This window comes from Tribolium castaneum, chromosome 6 (assembly GCF_031307605.1).
Source record: "Tribolium castaneum strain GA2 chromosome 6, icTriCast1.1, whole genome shotgun sequence".
Taxonomy (NCBI): domain Eukaryota; kingdom Metazoa; phylum Arthropoda; class Insecta; order Coleoptera; family Tenebrionidae; genus Tribolium; species Tribolium castaneum.
This window is the reverse complement of record NC_087399.1, coordinates 6,538,955-6,559,693: the sequence shown is the minus strand read 5'-3', so window position 1 is coordinate 6,559,693 and position 20,739 is coordinate 6,538,955. Positions and strand designations below refer to the sequence as shown.

Below are 20,739 nucleotides of genomic sequence, written 5' to 3'. Positions count from 1 at the left end.
CGCCAACTTCACACCATTCCGTTTTTTAATTACGCACAATTAAAACACAAAACACGAATCGTAATTAATCCGATTGAAATTACAATGACCAGTCGTTAATTCGGCTTAATTAGGGGGAAATTGCCAAATTGTGATTATCCAACTCGTGGCCAACTTCACGCCGTAGTCACCAACTGTCATAGGGTTCAAGCTTAAAATATTTAATTTCGAAAAATAACAATGCCAGAAGTGGAGCCCCGAAATATTGTCGAGAAATTCTTCAATTCCGTTGCCAATGTTCTAGTGACGCCGACGGTTTGGGTTCGGGGTAAGTTGCCCCAACTAACCTCAAACTTGTGGTTGCCCCTTGAGTGAGCAAACGTTCTGGTTTTACCAGGACATGTTCGCGATTTTTAGATAATGTTTTGGTTTAAATAGGCAGTCCAGCTCTGTCTTGGCCCTTTACATTTTGTCCCGGTTATGGTTTTATGAGCGGTTATGGCTCAAAACATTTTTTTAATTAAATCAAAATATGCAGTGAAGATTTTATTTTGCTGAACATTGGGGCTTCTGTGGAACTGTATGCAATGGGTTGACATGGATTTTTTAAAACTGAACATACAATTAACAGTTTTGTGTGTTATGTAATGATCATTGAAATAAACTCTATATCAAACAGGGTGACCCCATGAAATCTCCAGTCTTGTCCAAGTTTGGAAAAAATGCTAAAACAGGTCAATTTTAGTTTAAAGGGGGACCAAATTTTATCCTAGTTTTAACATATTTCTGCAAACCTCTGATTTTTTCGTTTTAGTGATTTTAGTTTAATAAAAACAGGAATAAAAACATGATTTTTGGTCCAAAAACGTGTTTCAATCCTCAGAGCTTGCAAAAATAATATCATTTTCGTCATATTTCTGTGATTTATTGGCTAACTTTTTAAGAAAATTTGCGCAATAATTGAGTTTTTGCTGAATAAACACTTAAAAAAGGTAATTTTTTGATCATTTTCGACCAAATTTGGCGATTTTTTCGTTCTAGTTTAATAAGAACAGGAAGAAAAACTTGTGGTCTAAAAACGTGTTTAAATCTTCAGAACTTGCAAAAATAATGCCATTTTTGACATAATTCTGTGATTTATTGGCTTATTTTTTAAGAAATTTTGTGCAATAATTGAGTTTTTGTTGAATAAACGTTTAGAAAAAGTTAATTTTTGGTCATTTTCGACCAAATTTGGTGATTTTTTTGTTTTAGTTTAATAACAACAGAAAGGATAACTTAATTTTTGGTCTGAAACCTTGTTTAAATCCTTAGAACTTGCAAACATAATGTCATCTTTGTCGTAATTCTGTGATTTATTGGCTTATTTTTTGAAAAATTTTGTGCAATAATTGAGTTTTTGCTGAATAAACGCTGAGAAAAGGTAAATTTTTGGTCATTTTTGACCAAATTTTGTGATTTTTTCGTTTTAGTTTAATAACAACAGAAAGGATAACTTGATTTTTGGTCTAAAACCTTGTTTAAATACAGAACTTGCAAAATTGCAAAAATAATATGATTTTTGTCATAATTCTGCGATTTATTGGCTTACTTTTTAAGAAATTTCGTGCAATAATTGAGTTTTTGTTGAATTAACGTTTAGAAAAGGTAAATTTTTGGTCATTTTCGACCAAATTTAGTAATTTTTTCGTTCTAGTTTAATAAAAATAGAAAGAAAAACATTATTTTCGGTCTAAAAATGTGTTTGAATCCTCAGAACTTGCCATTTTTATCATAATTTGTGATTTATTGGGTTATTTTTTAAGAAATTTTGTGCAATAATTGAGTTTTTGCTGAATAAACGTTTAGAAAAGGTAAATTTTTGGTCATTTTCGACCAAATTTAGTAATTTTTTCGTTCTAGTTTAATACAAATAGGAAGAAAAATATGATTTTCGGTCTAAAAATGTTTTTAAATCCTCAAAACTTGCAAAAATAATGCCATTTTTGTAATAATTATGTGATTTATTGGGTTATTTTTTGAGAAATTTTGTGCAATATTGAGTTTTTGCTGAATAAACGCTGAGAAAAAGTAAATTTTTGGTCATTTTAGACCAAATTTGGTGATTTTTTTCTTTTTAGTTTAATTAAAAAATTAAGAAAAACATGATTTTCGGTCTAAAAATGTGTTTGAATCCTCAAAACTTGCCATTTTTGTCATAATTTGTGATTTATTGGCTTATTTTTTAAGAAATTTTGTGCAATAATTGAGTTTTTGTTGAATAAACGTTTAGAAAAAGTAAATTTTTGGTCATTTTCGACCAAATTTACTAATTTTTTCGTTCTAGTTTAATAAAAATAGGAAGAAAAATATGATTTTTGGTCTAAAAATGTGTTTAAATCCTCAGAACTTGCAAAAGTAATGTCATTTTTGTCATAATTTGTGATTTATTGGCTTATTTTTTTTTTAAATTTTGTGCAATAATTGAGTTTTTGTTGAATAAACGTTTAGAAAAGGTGAATTTTTTGTAATTTTCGACCAAATTTGGCGATTTTTTCGTTCTAGTTTAATAAAAACAAGATAATCTTGATTTTTTGTTTAAAAACGTGTTTACAACAAGAAGGCCATGGCACATAGCACATTTGATTTTTATTTTTTTCAATAATTTTTATTTTAACTTAAGATGCGAATAACTCTGCAGGGGAATTCTTTTTCTAAACATTTTGTATGTAGGACACCCCTTAAAATCACTTGTAGAACACGCTCTTGAAAGGAATGCATTTATTTCGCTAACACCCTGTATAATCACAATTTTTTTAGAAAAGATCGTGGAACCCAACCAGCAGAGCTACCCATGGTACCACCAGAAGTTCCGTCGGGTGCCCACCATTGACGAGTGTTACACGGACGATGTTGTGTGTTATTACGAAGCCGATGCCCAGTACAAACGTGACAGGTAATCGGCCCCAATTGGTCGCTTGAGGGGGTTATAAAGTGTTATGTAACAGGCTAGTGGACTCGAACATTTTGTCAATTCTGAGAGCCCGTTTCGAGGATTGCACTCTCTACGAAGCCCCCGATCACTTGGAGAAGTGTAAGCCGCTCTGGAACCAATACGAGGAGGCACAAACCAACTGGTTTATCAAATGTGGGTAAGAAAATTTTCGAAACTCGGGCTTGAGTTGTGGCTTCCAGACGGCGACTTGGGGGGCTATCATAACGTCAAGACCGCGTACATGAAGCAAAAGCACCGCATGATTTGGGAGCGCCGCCACGGCCCCGTCGGTTCAGGTAAAAAGACGGAATGAAACTGCCTTCAATGTAGTCCCGGTGTATAGTATAGTGAAATAAATTGTTAATTATTGGAAAAGTACAAATTTATTTATTTTCAAAAATTTTACAATGCTGGTAAAACTTAAAGTACACGGAACATAATTACAAAGTCACGAAGATTATAAAAATATTTGTACAACATCTGAGCAACGAAATCTTTCATCAGTACATTATAAAGTAAATTACAGACAATAAATTAAGTTGGTAACGCTACCCATCCAACCGACAGTGTCACCAACTTGAACAATAAAAAACTTAACAAATACAATCACAGTGACAACTTAAAGTAGACGATACTTACTTATCGAAGTTCAAATAATTGGGGAAACGACGTTTGGCGCCTGACCCTAACACAACGTTAAAAAAAAATAAAAAACTAAATAATCACTCACCGCAAGCCCCTGATTCAGTTTCGTTATCAGACGGTGAATTTTCCAATTTTGAATTAACACCAGAATCAGTCGAATCATCAGACACACCTTTCATCATTAGTTTATCAGGCATTGGCAGTTCGGCCGGATCGGGGGCTTTGCCCCACGGATTTTGGTTTGTTGAAAACAGGAGCTTCGCTGGCGAAATCAAGTCATACGGATTACCCATCGGTTGCGGATTTTGGATTATGGGCAATTCAATTGCCAAATTCTAAAAACGCGAATCAAAATTTGAAATAATGTCAATTTGGTTGGTTACCACTTCGGACTCGTGAGAGGGGTTCCTCAGCGGGCTCCAAATGCTCCAAGACTGGAAAAAATCCCTTTAGTAGAAGATTTTATTTTTATTTTTTTTATTTTAATTTTTTTAATTTTTGTTTTTTTATTTTTACTTTTTTATCGTTTCATTTTTATTGTAGACGTTTATTCAAATTTTTTTTTGATTAATTTTTTTTAAATGATATGAGATTTTCAAAAATAAATCGTCATGTTTAAAAATATATACACTGATCTATTTTTGATTTTTTTCAAGATGTCGTTAGCTTGATTTAAAGCATATTTTTTCTCTATTGTCTGTGTAATAAAACTATTTATTCATTTAAGGCTTAAAGAATTTTTCATTTAATGATAATAATAGACGTCACGTCAATAATATACAGAGAGTGCACATAAATTGGCGTATAAGCTCTACAGTACGTTCCAACAAACTAGAGAAAAAAAAATTCCCTCTCAATTATTCTTAACAATATCAAGAAGTAAAGATTTTTTTCTCTTAATTTCTTAAAATAAAAGTTTCTCTACTCTTACAGGTCAAAGAAACTGCAAATTATTTATAATAATCGTCACGTTAAATTTTCAAAATTGTGATTTTTATCCAGAAAGCTAAAGAATTGATCTGGCAACATAGTAAAAAAATCATAGTTACAATTATTGTACACTTCACAATATATAAAATAAATTATTTTTTCCTGAAACGCTATGCTGTAGAATAAAAACACATACATCAAATACAGTACAATCTCGAAAAAAATTCATACAGTAAAACTCCCTTAATGGACACCCCCGAATAACGGACACCTCCCCACAAGGGACAATTAAAGATTCCCCATCAGTGTCCGTTGTTGAGAATTTTTACTGGGTACGCTAGGTATTGCTTTGAAATACAGTTTAATAAAATAACAATTTTTTTTATTATTTTATTTTTTTAACAACTTTAGTTGAAGTAATTTTTGTACACTTTTGGTATCTTTTATAAACGTAGGCAAATCATTTATATAGAATATAGATTAAAAATAGAAGAGGTGCTAGAACTGACTCTTGTGGAACTCCTATAGAAACTGGTAAAAATGTCGAATATTAATTTTTGTAGTGTGTGTATTGATTCAATATTGCTCTTTTTATGAATAGGGAGAACCTTGGAAATTTTTAAACAATCTGGATATAACTGTTTTAATTGCAATATTTATTAATTTTGTTAAGGGTATTGAACCTTGAGTTGAAATTTTTTTTAAACGAACAGGAAAACAAAAAAGGCGAATTTGTTGAAAGAACATCTACATTAAATTGTTTTGGCACATGTTTCGCGAATTATTTTTTTTGAGAAAAATTGAAAAACCTAAATAAAAAAACGTGCTATACTCACAGGAGTGGGCGGAGTGTCGGGTTTGGGCGGAGAATATTTCCGAACCGCCCCTGACGATTTAGTTATCGGAGGTGGCGCCGATTTCTTCGTCTGATGATTCCAATTGCAAATTTGCGAAGGTACGGGTACCTGATATTCTAAGATTTGCCGAAAAAAATATTACAAATTTTCATACAGGTCCCTAACTTACCGGCCAAATTCCGGTTCAGTGCAAGCACACTCTTCTTGTAACCACAGATAAAAAACAAAAAATCGAACTGTTCGTACAATTGATCGATCGTGTTGATTTTATACTCCGAAAGTCGAACATTTTTGCCAAATGCTTGATAGTACAGTCTTGGTAAATTAGTGAACAAAATGGACCCACCATTGGTGTACAGTAGATGGTACAGTTGGGCCGCAATGACGTATAAATCGGTTAAAGCGATGTAGATTCCATCGTTATCCACCGATAACGTCACAATAGTGCGCAACTGTTTCAAATCGTTGATTCCAATATCGCTATTGTACCTTGATTGATATTCGTATTTGAAATTGGAAAATTCTTTACGATATGGGGCCTTCAGTAAAATGGCCCAGACCCGAATTTTGGCAACGGCGAGGAAATTCGCATCGACGGCCACCACCAAACGGCCAGAACTCGTATCAACAACCTACAGAAAAAAAATTATAAAAATACACAATTCACGATTCGGTCATTTCCGGACCTGGACGTAATCACTGAGTTTCTCAAACAACTCCAACAACGTCTCCGATTCGTACACTTGCGGCTTGAGCGGATAGCCGCACTCTTTCAGGTAAATCCCCGGAAGTTCGTCGAGTAAAATACTCGAGGTCGGTGAATTCTTCACAAAACTCACTATTTGCGCGCCCAAAATCTTGAGCGATTGGATCAACGTAAGGCTTATGGTACGTTCACCCTCGACTAACTCTTGAATCTGCAACAGTTGGTGAACATTTTTTGGATTTAAGCTTTTAATTCAAAAGTTTAAGACAGATACTGTAGTCCAAATCAAAATTTTGGCAATATACACTTAAATTTTTGAATAAATAAAAAAATACATTGGTTTTTTAACCCCCGAGAAATTAAAAAAAAAACAACGAACTGTTTTTCCAATATTCTTCAAAATAGGAGAAGTTAGAAAAAATAGTTCTAAATAAAAATAATTGTAAAGCAAAAAAAAATTTACACAAAATTGATCTTTTAATCGATTTTGATTCAAATTAATAAAGTTTGGGTGATTAAAAATGGATAATAGGTAACCACTTAAAAAAAGAATATAAAATTTGTGTTTACACCCTCATATCTTTCTTCTGGATAAAACTAGAAACTTAATTTTTTTGCAAGAGATGCCTCAAATAAGGCAAATAGTAAACCATTTTTTTTAATTTTTGCTTTAGACCCGTAAAGTTTACTTTGAGTTTGAAGTTTTTGGGCGTTTTTTTGCGTAATTATTAGTTAATTATTTTTTTCGCTATAGACTTCTTGTCTAGTGGACAATATAATAAATCTACTAATAGTCTTTATATATAAACAAGAAAATGAAATATACATAAAGAAATACCAAAAAAGAAAAAGTCAAACCCTGACAAATTTGAGACAATCATAACACTTACACAAAACATTATAAATTACGAAGAAAGATATTCTAAAAGTTTGGCCTTTACAATAATTGAGTTTCTAGCTGACAAATGAACGATACATGAAAAGCACACTCAATTTGTTGGAGCTTGAACTGATGTTGGACAAAATTTTGTAAAACCTTTATATTTCAGGTTGAAAATAAAGTGCTATAACGTTTTAAAAAGGGAAAAGATGTCTTTTTCGACCCAATTTTGAATTTTTTTATTTTTGAATTTTGCAAAATATTAAAATAAGTGAATTTCGAAAAATGCTATGATAAAACCTTGAGAAAACTAAAAAATAATGAATGGTGAGCTAATTGTAGTTTGTTTTTTTTTGCAAAAATGTTGGATATCAGCTCAAACTTGACAACAGTTTGGAAATTTTTATTATTTTTGACTGAAAAATATAAAACATACACAAATTTGGAGACTTTGTGTTGAAAATTCGCCAAAAATTTCTATTTTTGGAGTCAAAAACTAGTAGAAAATCATAAAAAACACAGTACCATTTTAAAACTGATAGGCATATTGAGGTTTTTTTGGACGAGTTTTGACAAAATTTAGGGAAATAAATAAGTTTCTAGCTCCAAAATTACCGAGTCACAAAATTTTGGACGAAATTTTGCAAAACATTTGTGTTTCAGGCTGAAAAAGTGCTGAAACTGTTTGAAACGGGAAAAACATGGTCTTTTTTCGGCTACAATTTGGTAATGTTTTATTGTGAATTTCGCGAAATAGGGGAGTTTCTGACCGAAAAATGCAATCTAACTTTAAAAAAGTTAAGAAACAGTATAGTGGTGAACGTAATTTAGTAAAAATGCTTGAAAAACGGCGCAAATTTGACGATAGTTGGGGTTCTTTTTTAATATTTTTGACGAAAATACACAAATTTGGTAATTTTTTTCGAAGATTTATGATAATATTCTATAAACCTTTCGAATTTTCGGGTGCGGAAAATTAATAAAAATCGATGAATGCGTGTCATTTTAAAATTGAACTTAATTTTTTCAGAATTTCGAACTGAAAAATCACCTTACTAGCTTGGAAAATACCAGAACATTGTCTTCATTATCTTAATTTGGTGCTTTTTGATAAAAATTAGTGAAAAATTATAGTAAAAAATTAAAAAAGTGCCAAAACTCTTCTTGTGATTTCGACATAATTTGGCGGGTTTTGAACTGATTTATGCAAAATATTTACGTTTTAGGCGAATTAAAGCAATTATAGTTTGATTTAATTAAAAAATTTGTGTTAAAATTTCTGAAAGACGATCACTTGCTAAGGCTAGTAAAAATAAATAAAATATGACGTAAAAAAAGAAAGGATTGTAAGAACAAGTAACGTAAACTCAACAGAAATAAGAACATGATGCAATAAAAGGTAATAAATGCGCTAAATTATAAACATAAGACCACAACTATTGATTAATTATAAGTTGAATTATACTTTTATTAAAGTAACTGTAAATTAAATCAACACGATTATCAAGTAAATAGTATAAGAAAAAAAAACGTAAACAAAAGAGCGTAACATAAAGTAAATATGAACCGTACAATAATTTTATTCTTGAATTAAGGAATATTTGAAGTCAAATGACTTTACAGTTTCAGTGAAAATCTGATTTGAAACTGAAAAAAGAAAAGTTTTATTTTTTATAGCATTACAATTGTCTTTTCACAATATTTTCAATGTATTTTGTAAATTTAATTGATTTTCTTTAGTTTGTTAATTTTGCAATTGTTAAATAAAACAATATAGGAGTATAAATAAGCAATGTTCTACATCTCAAATTTTTTTGATACGTTAACAGTTTGGTAAAGTTATTTTTTCCTCTAATAATTAAAGTTTAAAATTGTTTTTCATAAATAATTGCCTTTCCACTAAAGTATACACGATTACTCAAATACTAAACAAAAAATGCACTTGTAGCTCCATTACCAATGAAATAAATTGAAAAAAAAATACAAATGCTCGATGCAAACTCTATTGGCAACACTGAATTTGTGTTTACGGAAATCAGTGCTGCCACCCTAACAAAAATACCACCACCTCACCTTGACCACATCAGGGATCGCCTCAAACAACTCGATCAACTTGGTAAACCCATAATCCGAGACCCTACACTGATGTCCAAAATGATGATGATACGCCGGCACAAACTTGGTAAAAAGCATCGTACAATTGGGGGAATGTCTCAAAATATCAATAACCTCCATTGCAAATTGCTTAGTTTTCATAATTTCTTTGGCGGTTTGTTCGCGTTTCGGCACCGAAATCACCAAATTATCATCATTATGCGTAATCACCACAACATTATCGGGCACCTCTTCCAGTAAATCTTGAAACGTGCATAATCCATAATCAACGGGATTGAACACCCGGTTCATGACCCGTTCATAGGCGGCCGGGAAATCGCCCACAGTGATCTGCTTTGCCGGCTGGACTTTCAACACTCGCAACAGATCCGACGTAAAACGGCGCATTTGCGCTTGATGCGAAAGCGTGATGATTTTTCGCGTCCCGTCGCCGATTATTTGCACAACATGTGGAATTGATTCGAATAAATCAATTAATTTGATGTAACCGTAATCAGCAACGTGGCACTGACGCCCGAAATGGTGGTGGTAGGCTGGGATAAATTTACTGAGGAGCAGCTGACATCTATCGGTGGTTTTGAGCAAATCGACCACCTCCCGACACAGCAGGATGATGTTGGGGGCCAAAGACGGGGGCACAGCTTTCAACACCGTCTCCTCGTCGACTTCGCCCTTCAATTCGCGCTTAATAACTTTGATGTTTTTATTCGGACCGGAGTTTTTAATCTCGACGTTGGGCACGCACGAGATCAAGTGCTCCAGAGGCACGCCGGAGGCGTCCACCGGAAGCGGCTGATGGCACACGTGCTCGTAACAGACCTGGAAACTCAGTAATGGCATGGAATCCATGTGCAGGGTGAGGAGTTCGTCGAGGGCGGCGGCGAACTGGCGTAAAGACATCATGATGTTGGGGCTTTGGTTGGTGTTCAGTTCGCACCAACCGAGATTGGGTAAACCACCGGCGCAGTGGATTGTACAGTACGGTGTTAGAGTCTAGGGAAGTTTCAGTTTGAATGGTTGAAAGGGGGAAGGGGTACCAACCTTGCTCAAGTTCGGTGGCGGGAAAATTTTCATTTGTTGGGTGAATGAAATGATGCGAGAGCCGAGATTGTCGCTGATTTTGATAATGTCTTTCAGTTTGTTCACTTCCGAAACGGAAACGGTGCAATGGAAACGCGATTCTAGCAGTTCCATGAATTTGAAAAGGGGCATGTTGTTGTCGGGGGCTTCCTGGAATTTGAAACAAAAGTGTTGGCAACAATGAAATAAATTAAGTCATGATTTTTTTACAGAAAAGTACTAATCAAAGGTGCCTAAGACTTTGAAATCAAGTTGGCAACACGAAATTAATGAATTTTTTTCAATTGTTATTATTTATTTATTTATTATTATTATTTTTCAATTTCTCTCCAATTACGTCCCAATAGCAGCAAAAAATAACAATAGATATTCGATTTTTTTATTAGCAATCTGGTTATCTAATAACCTGACAGAAGGTTACACTCAATTTACATAACATCTGTTTATACAAAGATAAACACGCTTTGCATCTGATGTCCTTGTGTAAAAATTATGAATACATACTGGAGGATTTTTACTCCTATTTATCCATCCTTTAAATGTCAATTGTTTTTCGCTCAGAGTTATTAGTGCTCTTCTTAAGTTAAACTTTTGATATTTTGTAGATGTAATTTAAACTCTAGGATGCGTTTCAGGAAAATATTATTGATTATTGAGTGTTAAAAAAGCATTGAAACAATTCAGTGGTACGTTGTTGAGAATCATATGTAGATTACGGGAAAAAATTTGAAAAAATTCCTAGTCATATTTTAAAAAAATTGGAGCTAACAAATTTATTTTATAAGCTTCTTCAGTTTTTATTATTTTTTAATGTTTTATGTTTCACGCTAAGTAATTATCCTTCCCTAATGATGAATAATTATTTTTAAATTTACTATCCGACTTTAAAGTTTTTTGAATTAAAAAAAAAACACGTTACCACAAATAATTTATTTAAAATTCGTTATTTATCAACAACTTTAAAGCAATTTTTTTACTTTTATTTGTAAGCATTTCTCTATCATATACCATTGAGTTGGTGTTATTAAAACAAAAAAGTAGATATTATACCTTTAGTTTTAAAATTAATAGAAAATACAAACAGTGTCCCTTTATTAATACGATAATTTCTAGGCACTTATTAAATAAAGTCTAATAGTCTTGTCAAAAATAATATCATTCATTTATTTCCAACAGGTGTTGGAAATAAAATAAAAAATTACAAAAAAAGAAGTGTATCCAACATAAAAATTATACAATTTCTACTAAACTAAACTTACTCTAATTATGAAGAAAAAAAAGTCAAATTACAGTGAAAAAAAGTCAGGAATTATTAAAACTTGATACTTAATATCATAACTTGAAAACTATCATTATTATTAAGTTAATCAAGTTTGTCTGATTTCTGTGTTGATATGAATTAGAGCTTTTCATTTTTCTTATTTTAAACGGGAACACCTACTGTTTATTTTTATATCATTCGATGTGTTATTTACAAAAACTCTATTTGTCAACTATTTTAATGACAAATTTAATAAATAAAAACCGAAAATGGCTGCAACTAATGGCCCAGTTATTTTTATATCATTTGACGCAGAATTAAAAAACGAATTTTTTTCTAACGCTATCGCAAATTAGGAGATGAGTCAATTATTTTAATGGAAAAGGTTTGACGAATTATCGATTGACAATTTCAACTTAAAACAAAAGTCAATTTATCCCGAAGAGGTCACTATAGTGCTAAAAGTATTTTATTTCCTCTTTAAGTATAGTTCAGAGCACCAATCTTCCGTGTTCAGTATTTTTTTCTGAAATAACCAAAAACACGAGCTGTTTTTTCAATACGTCGTGTATTTTTAATATTTCACTTTCGGAATATTTATTTAAAAAATAGGAGAAATTTTATTATAAAAAACGATTACGATAATTTGGAAAAAAATAGTTTTGTGCATATCACGTTCATACCATGAAAAAGTGGGATAACATTAAAGCATCAAACTGAAGCGTGTTAAAAATTCTATCGTCAGAGGTACCATTTTTTTCTTTTGGACAACTATGGTAGCGCTCAGCTCCGTTTGCGTGTGCGTCATCTGACATTTCTGTCACTACGTTTACATAGCAGGGGCATAGCGGTGACAAACTATCAAATACTTTTTGAGGTTACGAAGTGTTGAAATTATGAGTTGTCACAAAAAATACAGATTCACAAAACAAGAACTAACAAACGCAGAATCAAAAACCTAACGAAACGCAAATCACAAAGCACAATAAACGAACGGAAAATACTTGCGATTAACACCGATAACACTTTCGACAACCATGCGACGACGTCTATAATTTACTGTCAATGTCAGGTTGACAAATTCGTGACACTTCACGGTGTTGTCGAAGTGCAAATGTAAATTACTGTTCAAGGATACCACCCTTAGATACCCTTTAGTTGTTTAAATTTGCATTATTTTTGATAATTTTTTTACAGCTTTGTGTTGGTAATGAAAAAATGAAATTGATGACGCACACGCAAATCGAGCTGACCGCCACTATAGAAGTATTTATTTTTTGACTGGCACTAAAACTTGGAACACACTGTATACCCAGTAATTTTTTTTCAGAAAATTTACTTATAACTTTAAACGGTTGTAACACTGCGACAAATGGTTAAAATTCGACGATATGGTTTTTCTTTGACAAATAATTAACTTATGTTTATACTTTATACAATTATGAAAAACAAAAATTTACGCCATAATATGTAATGAAAAAGTGTTAAACTAAAACGTCCTTCTATCGAATTTTGTAAAAAATTAAATATAAATACAATGCAAGACATTAAATCAAATGCAAGCAAGTCAAAAGATCCTTCAATCAACTTGCATCGACATTTGGCAAAACCAGTTTAAATGCAATCTACCTTCCTCCAAAATCGCGGAAACAATAAAAATCGTAATTTATTAACACAAAAACAACCACTTTGAGTAACATCAATAAAAAACTGGCCGACATAAAGCCCTCACATATCGATAAATTATTCAAATCAAATAATAATAATTAGGTAATAGTGTGACCTGTCACATTTAACACAAAAGACATGGGAAAAATGGAGCAAAATCCGGACTTATACGACAACGGCCGTGAAAAACCTGTATTCCACTTAGTACGATGGAACTTAAAAAAGTTGTCCAATATATTCATTTAAAAAATTAGCATTCGGATAGGTGTGTGTGATTTGGCGACACACCCCCACAAAATCTACTATAAAATCGCCACCACTGGTACGCAAAAATCAGATTTGATTCAACAAGTCACAACAACCAATCAACCAACATGTTCAAATTGGTAAGTCTCCATTAAAACTTATTATTATTATTATTTTTATTATTATTATTTTTAGTTCGTTTTCTTGGCCCTTGTCGCCTTCGCTTTCGCCCTCCCCAAGGCCCAACCCCAATTCTACGGTGACTATTCCGCTGTCGGCTACGGTGGTTACGGTTACGCCGCCCCCTACGCCTATGGTGGATACGGTGCCGGCTACTATGGCGGTGCTTACTACTAGTTTATTTTAAACAAAATCCCTAAGAGTTTTATCGTTTCTGCGAAACTTACACAACCCACATGCAATATAATAAATAAAAAATTGATCAAAAAGTTTTCTTCAATACAAAACCAATTACAGGTACCTGTAATATGCTTATAACCATGGCCCTCAGCTCCTCTGGATCCGGGGAATTACTCTGTCCATAAGACACCATGATCCTCTTATGCCCCAACTTTTGTCTATGAAGCTGCGAAATAATAAACTGAGCCGCCTGTTGATTATTCACTCTGATGCTAGCCACGGGAACGCCATCAGTTTGCATCACTACTTTCAAACTCAAAATCTGGAACAATTTTATTAACAAAACGAAAAAATTATATTACGGTCGTAGTACCGTGGCATATTCCTTCAACATATTTGTTAGCAATCTTCGCAATTCTTTAACATTTAGTGCAGGATCCAGGTTTGAAATAATAAGATCCACGGGTTTGGAACAATCAGTTAGCATTTTATTGCCATCGTCGCTGTATTCGGAACTTCCGCTTGCGCGACGAACACGATTTGGCAGCACCTGCTGGAGGGTGGTTTCCTGAGGTGTCCGAGGACGACGAGTTGAGTAACTCACGTCCATAAGGGACGATGCTTGGGCCATTGGACGGACGCCGAATTCTTGCTCCTTCAAGGGACATGTACCATTATAAAATTACAAAAAATCAAGACGGCAAAAAATTAATACCAAAGGAGGCCGTGGAAAATTGCCTCAGCCGCCTGTGATTGCAATTAAATCAGACTGTGCTTCATCGCGTTATCACGTCCTCTAAAGGAACTCACGGATGAACCGAAATTCGACTTTCGAGGCTCAAACTCGGCCTTAATCATCATTTGGTGCAGTGGCGGCTCGTGGTTCAAATCTAGGTGATGAAGTAATTTTTTACGTACAAAATTTAGCATTAACAATAAATTGATCCATATTTTAATTTTTTTCAAAAATTGCGATTGCATCTTTTCACATTTTATTATTTTGCTCGAAGAAGATATTTATACGATAAAAAAATTCAAAATCAAATGGGTTTTAAAAATTCTGGTAATATCAAAGCCAAAAAAAAAAACGGCCGCATCCCAAATTGTAAAAAAATTGGAAAAGTACTTTTATAAACAGAAAATAAATTCGGAATTTTTGGGGTAAGTTTCTAAGGCTAATAATTTCAAAAAAAATCGTTTGAAAATTCGACCACTTCATTAACTGCTTCGAAAAAATGCAGAAATGTTGCTGCGAAAAACTGCCGACTAAAAATTGCCGGCAATTATGTAAAAAAATATTTAAAATTTGCGCTTCGTATCGAAACGGTTAAAAGTACAGAAAAAATGGTAAAACTAAAGGTGTATAAAAAACGATTTTCTTTAAAATGTTGGCGTATATCATATCAGAAAATTTACTTATACCGAAAACGTTGTGTCACAGACTTTTTTTTATATTATAGGAAATTAAATTCTCTACAACTTTGTTCCTTAGACTTTTTTTTGTATCGCCAAGCCTTTGATAAATTTAAATAAAAATACGGGCTAGCAGAGCTGACGTCAGACACCCAGTCACTCTAATTTGTAATAATGAAGTGTTTTTTGCGAAAAAAAAGGGCCCTCAAGGAACTAAATTGCCGAAAAAACATAATTTCGTTACGTACTGTGTTCTAGGTAATGTTTACAAGGGACATTTGAGAAAACTTTAAGAAATGCATTTTTCAATGAACGTTTTTTGCATAAACTGCTGATCTAACGAATTGCGAATTAATTTCGTGTTTTTATGTTTTAATGTATGCAAGTATAGGCGTCAACTTTATGGGTATTTTAGACGTTCAATAAAATGATTAAAATTAGTATTATGTCCAGCAAATAAATAGTTATAATTCTGTATCAACATTTTAGACAACAGTAATTATAAACTTTCGCATAAATTTTGATCTGAATTATTTTTATGAAAAATCTGTTAATTTCGTTCCAAAATATAATTTTTTAATGAACAAATCAAATCTTTGTTTCTTTCAGCTTTTGCGTTCAGTAAAAAAACTAGGTAGGAAAATAATAATAATGTTACAGAATCCAACTCAAGAACTTTCAAATTGGAAATTATGTTTCTAAAAGTAGTGACAAATATTAAGCCTATAACTGAAATAAAATTCTTTTTTTTTCCAAAACTTACGACTAAATATTAATTGTTAAACATACTTCAAATTCAATTTCACAAGAACTGATCTTTTTTAAATAAATTGTTAATTGTTAATTATTTTGTTAGCGTCCCGTCCGTAATCTCACATTCTTCGTTTTATCATACACTTCCGCCGTATTACCTGTTTTCATGAAAAAATCATTCTCAATCTTTCTACGTTCTACACACAGGTTTTTTTTACTTATTTTAGCCTCAATTATTTTCTAGGTGCATTCGTGTCCCGTCCGTAATCAATTATTTGGCATGTATTTAAATTGTTAGGTAATCATGCACACATTGGTGCTTGGTGAACGTTTAAATTAATATCATCACTTTAACTATTACTATCTTTTTAAAAAAGATAAGTAATTTTGAATACAAAACTTTAATTATGTCCCGTCCGTAATCAACGACTAAATATTAATTGTTAAACGTACTTCAAATTCAATTTCACAAGAACTGATCTTTTTTAAATAAAATGTTAATTGTTAATTATTTTTGTTAGCGTCCCGTCCGTAATCTCACATTCTTCGTTTTATCATACACTTCCGCCGTATTACCTATTTTCATGAAAAAAATCATTCTCAATCTTTCTACGTTCTACACACACAGGTTTTTTTTACTTATTTAGAGTCAATTATTTTCTAGGTTTATTCGTGTCCCGTCCATAATCAATTATTTCGCATGTATTTAAATTGTTAGGTAATCATGCATACATTGGTGATTGGTGAACGTTTAAATTAATATCATCACTTTAACTATTACTATCTTTTTGAAAAAGATAAGTAATTTTGAATATAAAACTTTAATTATGTCCCGTCCGTAATCAATGAATGACTGTTATGTGCGGATCACAAATGCTAAAGTCTTTAAGAAACGAGATTGCATTCTTTGTAGAAACCACTTACATGTAAAAGTAATGTTTCTACACTTATAACATTAAAGAAATTAAAAAAAAATTAAACGCCTCCTAGAAAAGCATTAATACACACAGTACTTATTGGTAGTTGCTATTATATTTTTTTTCGATAAAGTGCGATCTATCTCTGAACACGTATTAAAATGTTTAACTTAAAACTTTTATTTTTCCATTTTAGTTCTAACTTTAGGTTCTTTTATTTCCACAACCGCAATCTGCCGTTTAGTACTACTTTAAAATATTTCTTTACTTGCAAATAAAACAAAATAATTAAATTCAATTTTATGAAACATTTAATAAACATATTTTTTTCTTTAAAATATAAAATAAAAATTAATTAATTTTCGCCGTATAAAGCTTTGTAAGCAATTCGTACATAATGAGTTTGTTGGCAAGCCCTAAAGTTCGCAAGCTTGCGTATTTATGTTCTCATTACATAATTATTTACAGACTTGAACTTGATTGTTTATAGTTACAAAAAATAAAGAAGTTTGAAAAATATGGAACAGAGTGGAAAATAGTAAAAGTTCGATTTTTTCCATGACATTTATCTCTTACTAGTGAGAATTTAATGCTCCATCAGGCTTTATTTCCCCTCTCTAAAGCAAAAATGAACGTTTTTTCCTGGCATCAAACTTGAACAAGTTAATGTGTTTTAAATACCGAGCCACCACTAATTTATCTCATCAAAAAACGCCCCAGCCCCAAAACGTGCAGAACTTACGTGAAACCTCTTGTCTTGCCCCCGAGCCCCTTGGAACGCCCCATCCTTAACCTTCCGCCCGGTGTAACTCCGCAAGGTCGGCGTAACAGCTTTGATCTTGTTCCCGAAGACATCCTCTCCATGAATTCGTTTCTGTGCCCTAGGGAAAAATTTCAAACACGTGGTCAGAGCCATTAACATCGACAATTTTTGAGACTGTTTTAGGGGACACAAGTGTAACTAACTCACCTATAATCCTTTTCGTACGGTTTGAAATGAGCCATTTTGGTGCAAAAATCGCGAAATTGTGTAATTTATTGGGAAAGTAAAGACGACATGTTCGAACGAAAGAAGAAATTTTTTGCGCGAGTTGTTTTTGCAAAGTGGAGCGAAAAAACCAGTGATTTCGGCGCTACCAACCTGTTGGCGAAGTCCTGATTGGAGAACCGGATGTAGGCAACCCCTTCGTCATGTTGGACTTCCACCACACGTCCCCCGCAATTATTGCTTAAAAAATTCAAACGGTTTTTGATAGTGGACGCATTTATGTTGGTCGGTAGGTTGGAGATTTGTAAAAAGGACAATTCCTTTGGTGGGCCCTTGAATACGAAATTGATTAGTTTGGGGTACAGTTGCGAGCGTAAAGAGTGTCACACCTTGGGCTTTTCCTTCGGGAGGCCTTCGGTGATGTTCCCGTAGGAGTAGTGCTCGTTGGCGCATAAAATTAAAGCATCAGCAACGTTCGTATTATGAACTAGTATCACCCGAATTTTTTTGCGATATCTGAGATCGGATAAATCAGCAGCAAAGTTGATATCGCCGGAAATTAGAACCACCGCTGAAGGCGCCGGAAACACTTCCGCAAAACGCCTCAACGACTGGCGCAACTTCTCGTCGGCGGCGTTCTTCGACGTGGACGCCACGTGGATCAAATTCACCTAAGGAGGACCGATTAGAATCGGTGAAAATGAGGGAAATTAGACCCAAAGCCAGTGGATGTACTAAAGTAGCCAGACAAACCTTCACAAGGCAACAATAACGATTACACACTATAGAGATGGCTCCATGTGACACATTGTATTTAATTTATTATTTTTTATAATATGTTGGGAGTGGTGTTTAATATGTTTTCTTAACGTAAAAGGTTTTGTTGCAAAATAATTGATTGTTGAAATAAAAAAATCCTAGCAAATGATAATTAATTAAGACACGATGAGTTCGAAAATCTAAAAGCAAAGAAGTTAAAGTTACGAGTATTAAACTTTATTTCCAAAAATATAGTGATAACTTAATATACAAAAGAACATTTCTATTTTTTGTGGGTTTGCTTTTTTTTAAAATTCAATAACGTATAGAAATTAGACGGATCCAAAATACAGTGATAATTTAACTACTTAAGAAAATAAACTTTTGACGGTATTTTCCGAACGGTTAGTCGTAACGATTTGATTCTAGCAAATTTCGATTCCGCAGGTCATTTTACGCTAGAAATACTCAATTCTAAGGAAATAAGTCCGAAAAGTTGAGAGATAATGAAGAAAGTTGAGTTGAGACAACTTGTGACGAGACAAAACTTTTGACGATATTTTCCGAACGGTTAGTCGTAGCGATTTGATTCTAGCAAATTTCGATTCCGACGGTCATTTTACGTTAGAAATACTCAATTCTAAGAAAATAAGTCCGAAAAGTTGAGAGATAATGAAGAAAGTTTAGTTGAGACAACTTGTGACGAGACAAAACTTTTGACGATATTTTCCGAACGGTTAGTCGTAGCGATTTGATTCTAGCAAATTTCGATTCCGACGGTCATTTTACGTTAGAAATACTCAATTCTAAGAAAATAAGTCCGAAAAGTTGAGAGATAATGAAGAAAGTTTAGTTGAGACAACTTGTGACGAGACAAAACTTTTGACGATATTTTCCGAACGGTTAGTCGTAGCGATTTGATTCTAGCAAATTTCGATTCCGCCGGTCATTTTACGTTAGAAATACTCAATTCTAAGGAAATAACTCCGAAAAGTTGAGAGATAATGAAGAAAGTTTAGTTGAGACAACTTGTGACGAGACAAAACTTTGACGATATTTTCCGAACGGTTAGTCGTAGCGATTTGATTCTAGCAAATTTCGATTCCGACGGTCATTTTACGTTAGAAATACTCAATTCTAAGAAAATAACTCCGAAAAGTTGAGAGATAATGAAGAAAGTTTAGTTGAGACAACTTGTGACAAGACAAAACTTTTAACGGTGTTTTCCAAACGGTTAGTCGTATGTATATCTCTGATATTTTTTGACAGGGATCGAGGTTGCACTGTATGTAGGCTTGCATTTATGAACGCGTCATTTTCTTTTTGTGCGGCTGTACATTCTCTATACAAATCTAACATCTAACAATATCTCCTTCGAGCATCCCCTTTAACAATTTCAGGACCAGTTTCTGGAAAGATATTTAACGGTGAGATAAATTTAAACTCCAGTTAAAACATGGCAACACCAATCAGATTCGCACTTCCTTAGCAACTAACAGAGAGATAAAATTTAACTGAGATTTAATTTTACCAAAAAACAGGCCTTATTTATTTAAATTGAAACCTAGAATGTACTTAATAAGGCTTTTCAAGGGCAAGTTACGTAAATAATCCGGTATACTTCAGTAAATCCCCTGGCTTTGACTAGACCCACTTGTGAGTCGTGCAACTCTTGTATGACTTGCGGCCGTTCCTTCTTCACATCGCAAACGACCAGAAATTCGGCTTCGCGGTATTTTTCTAAAAAAAATTCCCTGATTCTTTGTACTACAGCTGAAGCGCTCGTGTTTTTGGGTACTTGGCAGTTTTCAATATCCCAGAATATACCCAAAGGTGGCAGTCGATTTGATTGGGTTGTTTTCCGCTTTGGCTTGCGGGAAGATTGTGCGCTTGTTGAACTATCGGATTGCGACGACACGTAGGAATTATTCACGCTTTTTGAGAGCCGGGGCTTCGGTGGAAAACGGAATTTTGCTCGAGTACCTGTACTATCGGACAAATTGAATTTCTGATGGGAATCGTCGCTGGAGTCTTGCGAATTGGTGCCAGTTGAATGCATTTTTGATCAGTCAAACCATTGCGATAAGAGAAAATTAAAATTACCACACATTATTCAAACAATCACATTTTAAAATCGTTCACCCTCACTGTTACATCTTGAGGACAACACTAAACACACGTGAAGTTAGCTGCGCAAAAAGCCACCAA

At 33.2% G+C, this 20,739-nt stretch overlaps 3 protein-coding genes across 3 annotated transcripts; 2 read left to right on the top strand and 1 right to left on the bottom strand.

The window, feature by feature from the left end:
- The first annotated feature begins 44 nt into the window (after positions 1–44).
- Positions 45–3,335, top strand: ND-PDSW (NADH dehydrogenase (ubiquinone) PDSW subunit). The gene is made up of 4 exons (XM_967591.5): positions 45–307; positions 2,779–2,914; positions 2,967–3,106; positions 3,154–3,335. Exons 1-4 carry the CDS (start codon positions 220–222, stop codon positions 3,264–3,266), a joined length of 477 nt encoding a protein of 158 aa, XP_972684.2. The 5' UTR covers positions 45–219; the 3' UTR covers positions 3,267–3,335.
- Marf1 (Meiosis regulator and mRNA stability factor 1) lies at positions 3,311–20,720 on the bottom strand. The gene is made up of 14 exons (XM_967630.5): positions 20,186–20,720; positions 18,162–18,443; positions 17,926–18,104; positions 17,527–17,665; positions 14,075–14,356; positions 13,823–14,023; positions 10,128–10,316; positions 9,045–10,079; positions 6,072–6,302; positions 5,555–6,017; positions 5,365–5,501; positions 3,982–4,032; positions 3,684–3,933; positions 3,311–3,638 (listed from the first exon to the last, which is right to left on the bottom strand). Exons 1-14 carry the CDS (start codon positions 20,588–20,590, stop codon positions 3,589–3,591), a joined length of 3,894 nt encoding a protein of 1,297 aa, XP_972723.3. The 5' UTR covers positions 20,591–20,720; the 3' UTR covers positions 3,311–3,588.
- MFK8-5 (prismalin-14) lies at positions 13,445–13,790 on the top strand. Its single transcript, NM_001416386.1, has 2 exons — positions 13,445–13,481; positions 13,537–13,790. Exons 1-2 carry the CDS (start codon positions 13,470–13,472, stop codon positions 13,696–13,698), a joined length of 174 nt encoding a protein of 57 aa, NP_001403315.1. The 5' UTR covers positions 13,445–13,469; the 3' UTR covers positions 13,699–13,790.
- Positions 20,721–20,739: the final 19 nt, after the last annotated feature.

Bases quoted from the DNA above. Each gene is read 5' to 3' on its own strand.
- ND-PDSW (XM_967591.5), top strand. From the start codon at position 220: ATGCCAGAAGTGGAGCCCCGAAATATTGTCGAGAAATTCTTCAATTCC. The intron at 308-2,778 runs GTAAGTTGCCCC...CAATTTTTTTAG, and splicing joins GCCGACGGTTTGGGTTCGGG to AAAAGATCGTGGAACCCAAC. The intron at 2,915-2,966 runs GTAATCGGCCCC...GTTATGTAACAG, and splicing joins GCCCAGTACAAACGTGACAG to GCTAGTGGACTCGAACATTT.
- Marf1 (XM_967630.5), bottom strand. From the start codon at position 20,590: ATGCATTCAACTGGCACCAATTCGCAAGACTCCAGCGACGATTCCCAT. The intron at 6,303-9,044 runs GTGAGGTGGTGG...CAACTGTTGCAG, and splicing joins CGATCCCTGATGTGGTCAAG to ATTCAAGAGTTAGTCGAGGG. The intron at 5,502-5,554 runs GTAAGTTAGGGA...GGCAAATCTTAG, and splicing joins ACTGAACCGGAATTTGGCCG to AATATCAGGTACCCGTACCT.